The 13,350-nt window shown below is 40.8% G+C and overlaps 2 protein-coding genes across 2 annotated transcripts in view; one reads left to right on the forward strand and one right to left on the reverse strand.

Moving 5' to 3' along the window:
• Positions 1-2,920: 2,920 nt before the first annotated feature.
• Positions 2,921-12,997, reverse strand: LOC103459495 (DENN domain-containing protein 2A-like). The gene is made up of 20 exons (XM_008401101.2): positions 12,840-12,997; positions 12,097-12,147; positions 9,942-11,141; positions 9,735-9,826; positions 9,447-9,541; positions 9,166-9,375; positions 8,989-9,082; positions 8,848-8,898; positions 8,527-8,714; positions 7,518-7,627; positions 7,333-7,402; positions 6,917-6,994; positions 6,706-6,846; positions 6,296-6,444; positions 5,672-5,849; positions 4,970-5,011; positions 4,762-4,870; positions 3,544-3,816; positions 3,375-3,461; positions 2,921-3,291 (listed from the first exon to the last, which is right to left on the reverse strand). The coding sequence occupies exons 1-20, from the start codon at positions 12,872-12,874 to the stop codon at positions 3,260-3,262; spliced, it is 3,285 nt and encodes a 1,094-aa protein (XP_008399323.1). The 5' UTR covers positions 12,875-12,997; the 3' UTR covers positions 2,921-3,259.
• Positions 7,627-13,350, forward strand: part of slc37a3 (solute carrier family 37 member 3) — a 16,446-nt gene continuing 10,722 nt past the window's right edge. Inside the window, exon 1 of the mRNA XM_008401105.2 lies at positions 7,627-7,647. The gene's annotated coding sequence lies outside the window, so the exon portion shown is untranslated. The remainder of the gene's footprint in view (positions 7,648-13,350) is intronic.

Raw genomic sequence — 13,350 nt, forward strand, 5'->3', positions numbered from 1 at the left:
GGTTACTGCTATTAGTTGTGCTTTTTCATTAGTTTCCTTCGTCTTATGATCTTGTGATGATACTATAAGCTCCTATTGCTCAGTAACCTTCAATTAGCTGTCAATAACTTATCCCTGGGTTATAAATATGATGCCAGGCAAAGGCTTGTTGCTCAAGTAAGGCAACATCTCTTTGCCCATGTCATCAGTGAAAGTAAAAGACTAAAACAACTGGAAGTACAAGGTGGGAAGGGAGTTATCTTGCCACAGATGCAAATGCTATGGATGATATAAAAAAAATAAAGTTCAAGAAGTGCTACAAATTTTTACCAGTGGCTTGATTAAATATGGTGGGAACTGAAGCCGCATTATTTAGAAAGCAGTTAAGAGTCCAACCTCTAAGATGTATCCCCTCTTCACTATACAGGAGTCAAATTCCCTCATCAGCGTGTCTTGACCTGGTAATCACCTAATTATTAAGTTCAGGTCTGTTGGAGAAGAAATGCATAGAAAAATTCACCATAGTTGCTCTCCAGGACTAGAGCTAGGCACCCCTGCAATAGGCTAACTGTTTTTGTGTCAACCCATGCTTCTTAATACATTCTCAGTCTTATTATCGATATTACAGGTTATTTATTTAATCAAAGAATCAAAATAGGAGGTTTTGTTCAAATTCAGCTGTTCAGAGTAGCATCTGGGATATTAAGTAGCTGTTTGAAGCTAACAATATGAACTGTTTTTAAGCTAACCTCTTTTAGCTGCTTCTCTTGTCTGGTGCTGTCTGCGTACAGCATGTACAGTTCCAAATAAATGTGCCATGATGCAAAGTTAATCTTAACATCTTATATTTTAAGCCACAAGTTGCTTAAGCTAATCAACCAATGGTACAGTGAATGTCTTCGTTTGACTCTACACATCTCTGAAACCTCAGTTTTAAATCATTTCACTATTATAGCTTTTTGTGACCTCATTTGTCAGCTCGAGAGGCAAAGATGTGACAGCTAAAATAATTTCTCTGTTAATATATGCTAGCCCAAGAAAGCTGCATGCTAAAGCTAGTTTATACGAACTTCTAGCAAGGAGCAAATCTCTTAACCAGTAGGAGGCCAAGAAATCTACAAGCAAAAAGTCAAAAGTTATACTGTTAGTAATTAGACGTTTACAAGAAATAGCTGGTAGATAATTTCTAGTGTGAAGATAATAAGCAAGCTGTGTAACTTTAAAGAACATTCTCTTAATTTATCGCTTTTCAGTAGTCGGTACATTCATCCGATAAATCTACTTTTACCAATGGTGAGCAATTTGAAGTTGTAAATTAGTTTTATCCCATGACATGAAGGGGTCCAAGAAGATCAAGTTTGTTCATCTATGGAAACAATTAGCACAAATAAACAATGGTTAAAGAAACTAGAGGTATAATTGAACACAGATATTGAACATCTATTTTCAGAAAAATGATTAAACTATGTTTCTTGAGTTGGTTTTCAAAGTTGATCCGTTTTCTTTTTGCTAGCTTTCCATTCCTATATGTTGTCATATTTATACTTTAATTCCCCTGAAAGATTTATTTCTTAGTTTGACAAGGCTTGATTTGCAGCTTTAAGCTCAGGAATCGTTACTTTTACAAGCTAAAATGAGAACGACTAGATTGGGGCCAAACCACTTTTGATATAAAAGCTTAGTGGAGGGGGGGGGGGGTTTAAAAATGTGGCTGCAGTAAAAATTTCTGTGTCTTTTACACGCAACCCAAAATTTGGATAATTGCCAGTAACGCAGTACAGTAAATGCAAATTTTAAGTAACTTATCTGAATTTTTTTGTTTTTTCATGAATATGACTGAAAAGAACAGATTATCACTACAGAATTTCACAAAATACAAAAACTAGCAATTCTGCTTTGTGTATGTTTTGGTTGATGAGATCAAAAAAGACAATCAATTATTCAACTGGCACTAATAAACTTGATAGCAGATGAGTTTCTGGGGATTTTGCTGTGGTATTAGACTAGTATAGTCTGCTGTGGTTCTCATTACAAACCACTTTGACATATTTTATTGTTTCCATCGTTCCTCAAATTCATGTGGTGTTTTCAGATATGTCATAAGCTTTGGAGTTCTTGTACAGGATGAACCTTTGAGGAACGATTTGATTTAAAAGCAGGCGAATTGGGAGAAAAATACAAAAAAACATTCTTGAAACAGATCTGATCATTTGGCTTACGTGGCGTCACTAGAAGAGAAGGCACAGTGAATCTTTGTTTTGAAGGTAGATGTGACCTTGATTTAACCTGTTAGATATTTTCTTCTTCTGTGGTTCACTGGAGTCCCACGGCCATAGAAATATGTCATTTATCAGTCTGGAAAGGGTTACAGTAATTTAGTTTCCCGTCTTAAGCTTCTATAAATCAGGATGCGTCGCTTTACAAGATCTTTTTGCCTACTTCATGATGTCAGAAAGTAATGTCTTGACTCTCTACTCAGGAATTCTCAGCAGGCACTAACCAGGCATATGCCTTTATTTTAAGCAATGCACTACTTATTCATTGATTTGTAGATATGTTATGTGCTCATACTGACATTGAATGCCGTCTTTCCTGTGGGGTTTGTATTTGTTTAGTTTCCATGACTCAGAATCGAGCTGTGAATCTTTTATCAACGTCTCCACACTGATGATCCTTAGTCAAAAATGCAAAATATCTTCAACTACATTAAGATAGTAGAAAAGCACACTGATACATTTATACTGGTACAAACGTAGACATTTTTTCCCCCAAGAATGCAGCTTTTGTTTGATCAAAAGTTTGACCCAAACAAAAATATAGAAAGACACAAATATTACGGCCTGAAAGAAACCTGAAGGATTTTTGGAGGAGCGGGCAGGTTTGTCATTTTCTTCTCTCTAATACAGCCCCCTGCTGGAAACAGTAGAAAAAACTACAAACATAAAGTCAAACCATTTTTTTATTTTTCTGGTGTGCTTGAAAATTAGTTTGTCAGCGCATGCTGCACAATGCCAAAAAAGATGGCACCATGTACATTCCCATTTGAAAATCTCCCAAAGAAGATCTGAAATATTTACATAAATCCTTAGTTCCAGGTGTCTTCATCTATAAACCTGCTTTTAAATGGCTGATCAACTTTTCAGTCAAAGTATCTCGAGGCATTCTTGAAGCTAAACCACTGCCTCACTGGTCAAAAGTTCTCAAAAAACAGGACAAGTTCCAAGAAAATTCCTTGAGCTTACAATCAGGATCTTCTTCTTTTGCATGTTGTCTCTCTTCATTATCTCTTAGAAAGAAATTTCATTCTGTTTCCTGGAGGAACCAAAAAAAAAGAATAATTTAAGGTGGGACTGAGTCAATATCTTGTTAAGCTAACTGATCCGAATTGTTCTTACCCAATCCCTTGAGAAATCTGTTGACCCTCCGGTGTTCATTCTCATTGATGGAGTCCAAATACTCCTGCACTCTCACTTCAAACAGTCCTGTTAATAACAGGGAGGGTCAAAATCATCAACATTCACTCAATCTCCCGAACCCGAAGCCCTTCTTTCTCCTTTTTGGTACCTCTCAGAGCTTGCCGATGGAGCTCTCTCTCCTGGATAAACCAGCCAAACATCTGGGTCTCCATGAAGACTTCCAAGAAGCGGCGCACGGTCTTGGAAGGGATCGCTTTCCGGAACCCCTCGCGTTGGAACGTGCAGGAAGCGGGAGAGGACGACGAAGAGGAGGAATATCCATCTTCACGTTCGGCGGTGATGAACAGTGGGTAGTGTCCAACTAACTCCACAAAGAAGCGGACAAAGGCCTCAGACACAATGGTGCTAAGATGACCAGTGTCTAAAGAGACAAAGAAGAGGTGGAGTTTCATCAAACTTCACATTTTTTCATGCCACGACCCCTTCAATAGCATTAGCTTCTGGCCAGGAACCCCCTTTGCAAACACATAAAAAGCTACAAAACATCTAAAGAACTTTTTTCTCACTTTTTATGTTCTGTTCAATAATTGATGCATTCTTAAATAAAACCTTTTGATTTTAGTTGGCCATGAGTTCTTAGAGGGTTTTTTTTATTATTATTTTGAATCTGTGGTTTGTGTTTAGCTTTAAGTATTTCTCAAAGAAATGTGCGTAATCTCAAATGGGTTTCAACCGAAATCAGAGGTATATTTAAGTTATGTTTGGGGGAAAAGTCGTAAACAGTTAATATTTTACCTGCAGTAGCTCTTGGCCCTGTTCATTAATTACACATTTAGATTGGTGGTTCTGGTCAGAGTGCCTGAAGCAAATTTTTAGTGAATGCTAATTTATTGATTGTTTCTTATTTCTATATCAGGCAGGTATCAGGCAGGTCTGGAATAATCCTAGTGGGAATAACTTTACGATTGTTTCTTTTCTATTCTTCTACGTAAAATGGTCTATGATCCAGAGCATCATTACTCTCCAAGAGTCCATAATGAGAAAACATTGTATGCCTTTGTTCAGCTGAGCTAAAAATAGAAGCACATATAGTCTTCAAGGTCGAAGTGACTCATGTGAATGCACCATAATAATAGGGCGTAATAATTATCAAGGTAATAAAGGGATGGGTCAGTGACTCGGAATGCCCTTTCATTTACCTTAACGGCCCTATCACCAATTTATAACAATGAAACTCCTAACCCAGGATAACTGAAGAAGCCTTTAGATTATAAGAAGTTAAACATAAGATATTGACTGCTTGGAGCCTTTTTCACATAATCATACTTTCACAGACTGATCACTTTAAAGCCCTGTTTTGTCTCACCACTGATTGAGTCTGCTCCTCTGTCGTTAGCAAGTTCTCTTCTTCTTTCTAGAACATTCTCTAGAGCCGACTGGAGCTTAGAGGGCAGTATTGAGTCCTCATCATCCAACTAAATGTGGCAGCAGAGAAAGACAAATCTTATTTACGAGAAGGCCAATGCGTGTCCTTATTTGTAAAGATCACTTCAAATTTTGAAATATGCACTCACCTGTCTGAGAAGTCGATTATTGCCGAGATCCACGACAAGAACCTGCACACAGAAAAACTAAGTGGTGTTATCTTTAACCAGCAAACATAAAACTACAGATAAACAAACCAAAGCAAGAATAAGTTTCAGATGCAAAATTTAAAGGGGCAACATTATGTATTTTCCAGACTCAGAGAGGGATTTTATTAGCACAATCTAGCAACTGGTTCCTCCAGTTGTTATAAAAATGACTTAAAAGAAAATTGAGTTTTTAATTCAACATCTTGAAATTGGGCCTCTGGCTCTTTAAAAATTCCTGCTCTTTCTGAAACTTCGTCTTCAGGAAGTCATCACAACATAGCTCCGCTATTAACCCTTTAACAGCACTTTTACCAGTGCTATACTGAAAAGTAGAAGTGCATAAGGTGTTTGCTAATTGCTGCAGACTAGTCTGAAGGGGCTGAGTGGGAAGATGGCAGGAGAGGGCAGAAGAGAGGCGGGAGCTCGGAAACAGCTCTGAGGAGGATCTAGATTTCAAAGGCGGCGCTAGATTCACCCAGGAGTTTGCACAACTGAATAGTTGCCACGGGAGATTAAAAGATTCCTCAAACACGCATGAAAGAATCAAAGTGTGATTTGATGAGGGAATAACATGGTAACATGATGAAAAGCTCAAAAAAATACTGCCCCTTTAAGCTTTGCTGCCTGTCCCTCTGATCTGACCTCCTCCAGGGGAAGCTCGTTGAGTTGGGTTAAAGAGCTGGACAGCAGGCCGACGATGAAAGGGGTCGGAGTGCAGACGATGTCCAACATGGCAGAGGGCAGCACCGGGATGTAGGTGTGCTGCCAGACGAAGGGGTAGAGCAGAGCAACGACTGCGTGGCAGCACAGGGAGAGGGTACTGCAAGGACAGAACATGGAGTTGAGCTGTGAAATTATGCTGGAGGATTTAATGGAAGAACACTTTTCCACCACTAGATGGTGCCAAAGCTCAACACTTCTCAGGGAAAATCAAACGCCACCATTTCTGGCTTTTCCCAGTGGAGCAAACAAACCGGCCAACAATTCATCCACCAGAGATCCAGATGTCACCCTTGCATGAGCTCCTAATCCCTGGGATGCCTTACATTTATTTAAAAACATTGCTCTGGACCACCCACAATTTATCCAACTTCATAATGACAACATCCCAGAGATAAATTTTTTTCTCTCCCTAGGCAGCAGTCCCACCAGCACAGTTTAATAAACACTGGAAGGAGGGAGTCTGGAACAAAATCTAATTCCAAGGAGATTTTGCTTGCTGGGAAGCTTGAGGAAATTGGTCGCACTGAACGTGAGCACGCCAACCTGAGCTTATCAGCGGTGAAGATCACTCTTCTCTCCAGCAGCAGAGAGCTGAACACGCGGAGGAGCAGCCGCAGACTCAAACAGGAGAACAGGCATTCAAAGTCCACATGCTCTAGACGGGAGTCAGATGGCCGGCAGAGCTCCATCACCTGCACATTAAATACGGTTTACCATAAACACCATTTAAAACTTGATACAAAATGAGTAATGGGTGCTTTTGGCTAACCAAAAATATTAATGAAACATCACAAAGATTCCTCAAAATAAGTCCTGTATCATAATTGACACAATGGACAATTCAAACTGCTTAAAGTGACTTGCATACAAAGATGGATTATCACAGAGTTGATGGAAAATGCATTGAAAGGCATTCCTTAATGTTCTGTGTGTGTTTTGTCTTCTTGTCTCACCTCAGTGCCAGAACCAGGGAGGAAGGTTTTGATGTTGATGGTTCTTCCTGGAGCTGGAAACTGGGCTTCCATGATGGCTCTCATAAATGGCTGGACCAGAGCTGGGGAGAGAGCTCGCCGCCTCTCCACTTCGTCCAGCACCTGCCAAGTACGAACGTACACTAAAGTCCTGCAATGCAGCAGCGTCGGTTCCGCGGTAGCAGGCGTTTACCTTGGAGAACAGGTTGAAACAGCCGAGGTGACTAACGATGCAATAAACCTCCGGCAGGCGTTGGCCTTTTCCACTGGGCTGAAACACAGGAGAAAACTCACTTCCATTTGTTCAAAAGCAGACACATTTGTCGCATCTTGAAACGTCAAAGGTCATCAGTGGAACTCTAGACGCATTAGGGTTTGACAAAGTGAGCCCACTCCCTTTGGAGATCCATAAACAGGACCATATGCACACTTTCACATGCGGAGTACAGTTCCCAGTCTCGGACACTTCCGCCTCGGCTCTGAGATGGGCCGTTTTCCCACAGGCACGTCCACCATTTTGGCATGTTTATTTACTCAGCCGACATTTGGTATTCAGCCACTTCCTGTTCAGTTACGTCACTTTTATTTACCCTGCTCGTTGATATTTACCAGTAAGCGGCGGCAGTATCCGAACCGCCTGCTGCCGTCCTCTCCGGTCAAAACAAAGGAGAACATCTCACTGTGAAATTGAAAATAAAAGCATAATCAGTATAGTGTTTTTTATTGCATTAACTATGATTTACATTCCAGGTTTGTAAGGCAGTAATAGTTGTGTCACATTGTAGAGTTTTCACCTTGGGTACATCTCCACAGGCTCCCAGTTTTTTGCGTCGGGGAAACAGAACTGAGGGATGATCTTCAGCTGATCCTCCGTCTCCCTCAGAAACTTGAAGCTTCGCTCCAACTGCAACATATATCAAAACAGTTGAGTGGATTTTCTTTATTTTTAAAAATTAATTTCATCTTAACACTATAGTATAGTAGGGTCCAGATAGATAACCCAATTCTGATTCGACCCATAAATTAACATGAACAAATTAACAAATTAAATATTTTTTTCATGCTAAAACCACGAACTTGAGCAAATTTAATCTGGATTTTATGCGAAAGACAAACCAAACACAATGCATAGTTGCAGGGTGAAACTTGTGGTATTTAAATATTCTAAAAAAAAAAAGAGACATGAATTTGTTTATAGTCCCCTTTACTCTGATATCCCTAAATAAAATTCAGTGCTACCAATTGCCTTCAAAAAGCAATAAGCAGCATCCTTAAGATCAAGGAACGCTGCAGAAAAGTCAGAAAGAAAACGTTGCTAAGAAGGTTAAAGTAGAGTTAGGCTATGTAGCAATATCACTAACTTTATGAACATTTCAAAAAGCTCAATACAAATCTAGAAAGACCTGGTTGCTCAACAGGCCGTTAAAGCAGCGATCAGTTTCACCTACTAGCATAAACTCTGCAGATACCACCATGCCCTGGGTCTGCTTTTATCTGGAGGTACCAGAAAATTGTTCAGTTTTTTTATGTATAATTTTCTGTCCAGTTCATGGATCAGATGCTACTTTGTGTTGTTCTAGCAAGGAAATCTTTAGTTTGTTGAAAAATTCAAGGGGTGAATACTTTGAAAGAATCTGTATATAAACTAACAGATCTGAGGATTTATTTATGTTGATCACATTCAATCATAACTCAAGTTAAGGTTTATATATGTTGTGTTTGGATTGGATGTATGCCAGAAGGCCCAATAGTCATGAAGGACATTTTTTTCAAACTAGATGAGTTTAGTGCTTCTCTGCTGACCTTAAGGGGAAACTGCTGTGTGACTTCTGGCATATAGTGGTCGCCGACCTTTGACTTCTGCAGTGAAACAACGAGGAAGTACTCAAACAGCTTGCGTTGGTGGCGCTCCTGATCCAGAGAGCGGCTTCTGGTGGTGGAGTCGTTGTAGTGGACCTGCGTCTTTCTCGGCTGCCTCAGGAGAGATCGAACTGGAACAGGACACAAAGATAAGATCGAGTTAAAGATGGCTGCATAAAATAAACAAGACATGGACGGCCTTGTGGAAGCATTCATACCTCTTGAGCTACAGTACAGTAATGTACTGTAAAAATCACACCTTACCTTTCAATCTGTCTTCAACTTCACTCTCAGAGTCACTGTTCTCATCAGTTACTGCGAACGAAAGCCAAACAATCCACATTGCTGTCCCAGATATAAAAAGAACTCAACTGTAATTTTTCGGAGCAAAATAAACACTAAAACCTCTTCCAGAAATAGTTTCGGCATAGTGATGCATCCTTCGCAGCTGTTTTTTTCTGCTCCGACCCTCAAATATACTGTTGATTCTCAGAACAACCTATTGAGGAGGGAAAAGGGTTGAATCAGTGTCAAGAAATACAGTTTTCCAAAAGTATTTATCCTGTGATTTGCGATGCAGACTGTTGGTATCCTGCGGCAGGTGCGGCTGTAGGGATCCCCTGGGATCCAGGCGCCGTGTTCAGGCCCGGGCGGGGTGGAGGGCGGGCTGAGCTGGGGCGGAGATGAAACGCCTCCGCTGTTGATGCCGTGGGCCGACTGGTTGGTTCTCTTCAGATCCAGTAGCTTGAAGCTTCTGCCTGAGTTCTGTCTGAAGAAACCAGGCCTGGATGCCTAACGACAGAAAAATGTTACGATAACCTCGTTTAAGCTGCAGCTGCCTCGTGCTATTTCTGCTTGTGAACCTTCGCTGTATCGGCACCAGGAGATGAGGGGACAGACTGCTGCGAACATTGACTCTCCAACTCTATGTCTTCATACGGGTTCTCATTGGATGAGTCTGCAGAAACAAACATGTTTATATAATATTTTTTAGAATATGTAGACATGGTGGTATGGCCCTCGACACAGAGTTATGCCCATAAATGCTTCTAGAAAATAGAGAAAGTGAAAATGTACAATCACAAAATCATGTTATAATACTACACCAAAAGCAAAAGGGGGGAATAAATAAAATGAATCAGTTGTCTGACCCAAGATGTCTTCATAGTGATGTTCCTGAGACAGGGGGCAGGTGAAAACTGGGCTGGGTGACCTTGTACGGTCTTCAAAGTCAAATGGTTTCCTGTCACAGTTGGCACAAAAGTGCACATTATTTAGATAATCACAATGGATTTTGTTTAATACTTTGATATAGTCTTCCCAGAAGCGTCACTGATTTGGTTTCAAACCATTCGTACCTGTTGTTAAGGTACCTGTCTGCCCTGAGTTTCCCATAGTAACCACAGGGGGGCTTTGAGGATGCCTTAGAGGAAATGGATGGCAGCGGAGGGAGGTTCCTCTTCCCTCTCCCCTCCTTTGAACTCGTTCCCATGGAGGCAGTCGCTGGATGTTGAAAGGTACGTTTGGGTTTGGGCACTGGATTGATGGGCAGGGCACCCGGCTCCGTGTACACGTTCTCCTGATTCTCCCTCTCTTCTCCATCCCACAAAGATCTACTCTCAGCTGAATCATTAAGTTCTTTCTTTTTCACCTCGACTTTTTTGTCCTTGCCTTGTGGGCTGAAGTAGTTTCCAAGCTCTGCGGGGGCTTTGCCATGGTTCTCGCCCAAAGTCTCTAGTTTCTTGAAAAGAGTAAACACCGCTCTCGTCACCTCACTGGTTTGTTCTGATGATTTCTTTTCACTGCTCTTTTTTAGCATCCCAACTTGCTGTTTCTCAGTCGCTGGTGGAGAACAAGGCCTTGAATCATCACTAAGAGCGACTCTGTGACCTGCGTTTCTCTTGTCAGCTTTCGCTGTGTTCTCACTGGACAAGCTTGGATTGATCACTTGGGGCTGATTCCCAGGTACATGAGGCAAACAAGGAGTTGAATCATCTCGAGGAGTTTCTTTGTGACCTGTATATCTCTTTGAGGCAGTCTTTTCCCTGCTTTCACTAGAACTACTGCCACTATTAGCCACTCGAGGTTGTTTTGGCTTTTCATCAGGGGAACAAGGTCTTGAATCGTCACGCGTTAATACATTTTCTTTCCCAAGGTCTTTCTCCTTACTGGCTGCTGTCCTGGTACTTTCAGACCTTTGCTTACCCACAATTTTGTTGCTGCCATTTGTCAAGGAGTCGGTTCCTTTAATGCTGGCACACTTGCTCAAGCTACTTGAAGTTAAATGTGAAAGAGTGGATTCTTTGTTCTCCCAAAGAGAAATCTTGTCCTTGATGTTTCCCCCATTGGATCTTGGAAGTTTGGTTCTGACGGTGGTGCTGTCGCTGGGGTAGAGGTCACAAACTGGTCTCCTGAAATCCATCTTTGACGAATCTTCTCTCTGGTTCCACAGATTGTCTAAAGGTGCAAAAGGTTGTTTTTCTGTCTCTTTTACTTTTTGTCCAATGTCCTCAATTTCCACTGTCACGCTTTTCCCTCGAAGGAAGCCCAACTTTTGCCTAAACATTGGATAAAAGCACACTTTTAGCTTTCGATTCATAATGAATTGGTCAGTCTTATATTGTGCCAGAAATAAAATAAATGTAGACTTCTAACTTCTACAGAAATAAAACCACCAGAGTTTCCTGAACTTCTCATGCGGTCAGTGGGGCGACCAGTCATAGGACGCTCAGTTTTCATGATGACAGTGGGAAAACTGAGCCTGAGAGTAAATGCCAGAGGGGAAGCTCATGATCATCTTCTTCTCATCATCTTTGCAAAATAAACACATTCTTGGACTAGGGCCAAATTTTGCTGGACTGTTAAGTTTTAATAAATAAACTAGAGGAAATGGGAAGCCCCAAGTTTAAGGACCTTCTATGGATGGGAGGATTAAAGGCCAGCTGGATGCTTTTCCTCATTTCTCAGGCTTAGGAAGGGAAATGTTTTGCATCTTTGAAATTCATACAGGTTCCACTGTTTTGTATTGACCTGTTTTGTATCGACATCATGTTTTTGGCATATTTTTATCTATTCTTTTAGAAGAATAGCTAAACAGTTTCATATTTGTTTGCAGCTTCCTCGATTTTCCCAAGATCTTTACCAGCATTATTTTCATAAAGTGACTGAATCAGAAAAGATTTTACAATCTTTCCCATATATCACCTCATATTTCTATCTATTATATATGGAAACTGATATCAACATCTCTCACATGGAGTAATATTTATATAAACAAGCCTCTCTTTATTAGACTTTTTTTAGTCTATAAAAGTAATTGTCTTCATTTATGCCCTACTTTATTAATCACATCTGGGAGAACAGGTATCAGGTAAGGTGCACCTTTATGCAGATGACTCTATATTTAAAGGTCACTATGGTGATTATTCATATACATGCAGTAGGTTGCTGGTTCAACTTCCCACTGGTGAAATTATTAGAGGTTAAAACAATAATCTGGGCCTTCGTACAAACCTGTCGACAGCTGTGTTGATTCTCTCAGCAGCCTCCATCATCACTGGACACCTGCAATAGTCAGAGTCAATTGTTTTGGATAGTCTACAATAACATATTGCTCCTAAAATTAAATTTCACAGCATTCCTCTCAATCGATCACAAGGAGTTGGACAAATTCAACAAAAACACCACTGTATGACATGCTCAGGAATTCATGATGAATCTCTATCCTCTGCTTTTCCGTTCATTTAAAGCTAATTCCTCTGTCACTTGGTCACTGCACTGGTCTAAAGCTAGCCTTCTGTGAGGACAAACATGCTCGGCATACTTTCACATGTCTCCAGGGCCAACAATTTAAAGTTCAGTGTCCTCCAAGATAGCACTTGGTCATTTCCCAGATCTGTGACTGCTGTTACCGTTTACAGTCACTGTAACAGTGTACACGAGCGGAGGGACAGCAAGCATCTTTAGAGAAGACGTAGAGAAGAAACACAGATACATATTGGCATTTTAAAGCAAAAGAGGATTAGGAGAACCCAGAGGGACATTATTGATTTTTACCACAAGAGTAAAAAGTAGAAACAAACCCCATAACTTTCTGCTTTGATCCTATCTCAAGCATTTTATTCTTTTTTTTTTAAGCAACTTGTGCAACAAACATGACAAATACCGACAGTGGAAATAACTTTCAAATAAACTAGGAACAGTGAACAACCCAAGAACAATATTTCTGTCACCATATTGCAAAAATAATTTCTCACCTCCATCCATTTGATAAAATTGTGGCTGGCTGCATTTGCGGCTCCTAAATCCATGTCCATCGGTGCAGCGTCCAGACCCCAGCAGCGTTCCATATGTAAAGACAGACTGACAGGCTTCCCAACTTCAGTCAAACCTTGAACAGATGGTAAAAAGTTTCTCTCTCCAACTAACAAATCCCCCTCCCCCCCCACCCCCCACTGACTCTCTTCCAATCTGCAGCTTTCATTCACCCTCACTCTCCCACAACTCTGGATGCAACTTCCTGCTCCTCTCCCCTCTTTGAGTTGCTGCGTGCCCCTCTCACAGCTGAACAAGCAGAATGAATGGTTATGTCCCGATGCTCCCTGCAACAATTCAGAAGCCACATTTTTAACCCGTGGCTGCAGGAGAATTTGTTCCATGGGACACGTATCATCACATTAAATCACCTCCCTACCAAATTTGAAGTTTGTTGGAATTTCTGCCCCAGCTGTTCCTGCACTATGGATGCTTATGCAGCTGCAGCAGATC

The sequence above is a fragment of the Poecilia reticulata genome, linkage group LG23, assembly GCF_000633615.1.
Source record: "Poecilia reticulata strain Guanapo linkage group LG23, Guppy_female_1.0+MT, whole genome shotgun sequence".
Classification (NCBI taxonomy): domain Eukaryota; kingdom Metazoa; phylum Chordata; class Actinopteri; order Cyprinodontiformes; family Poeciliidae; genus Poecilia; species Poecilia reticulata.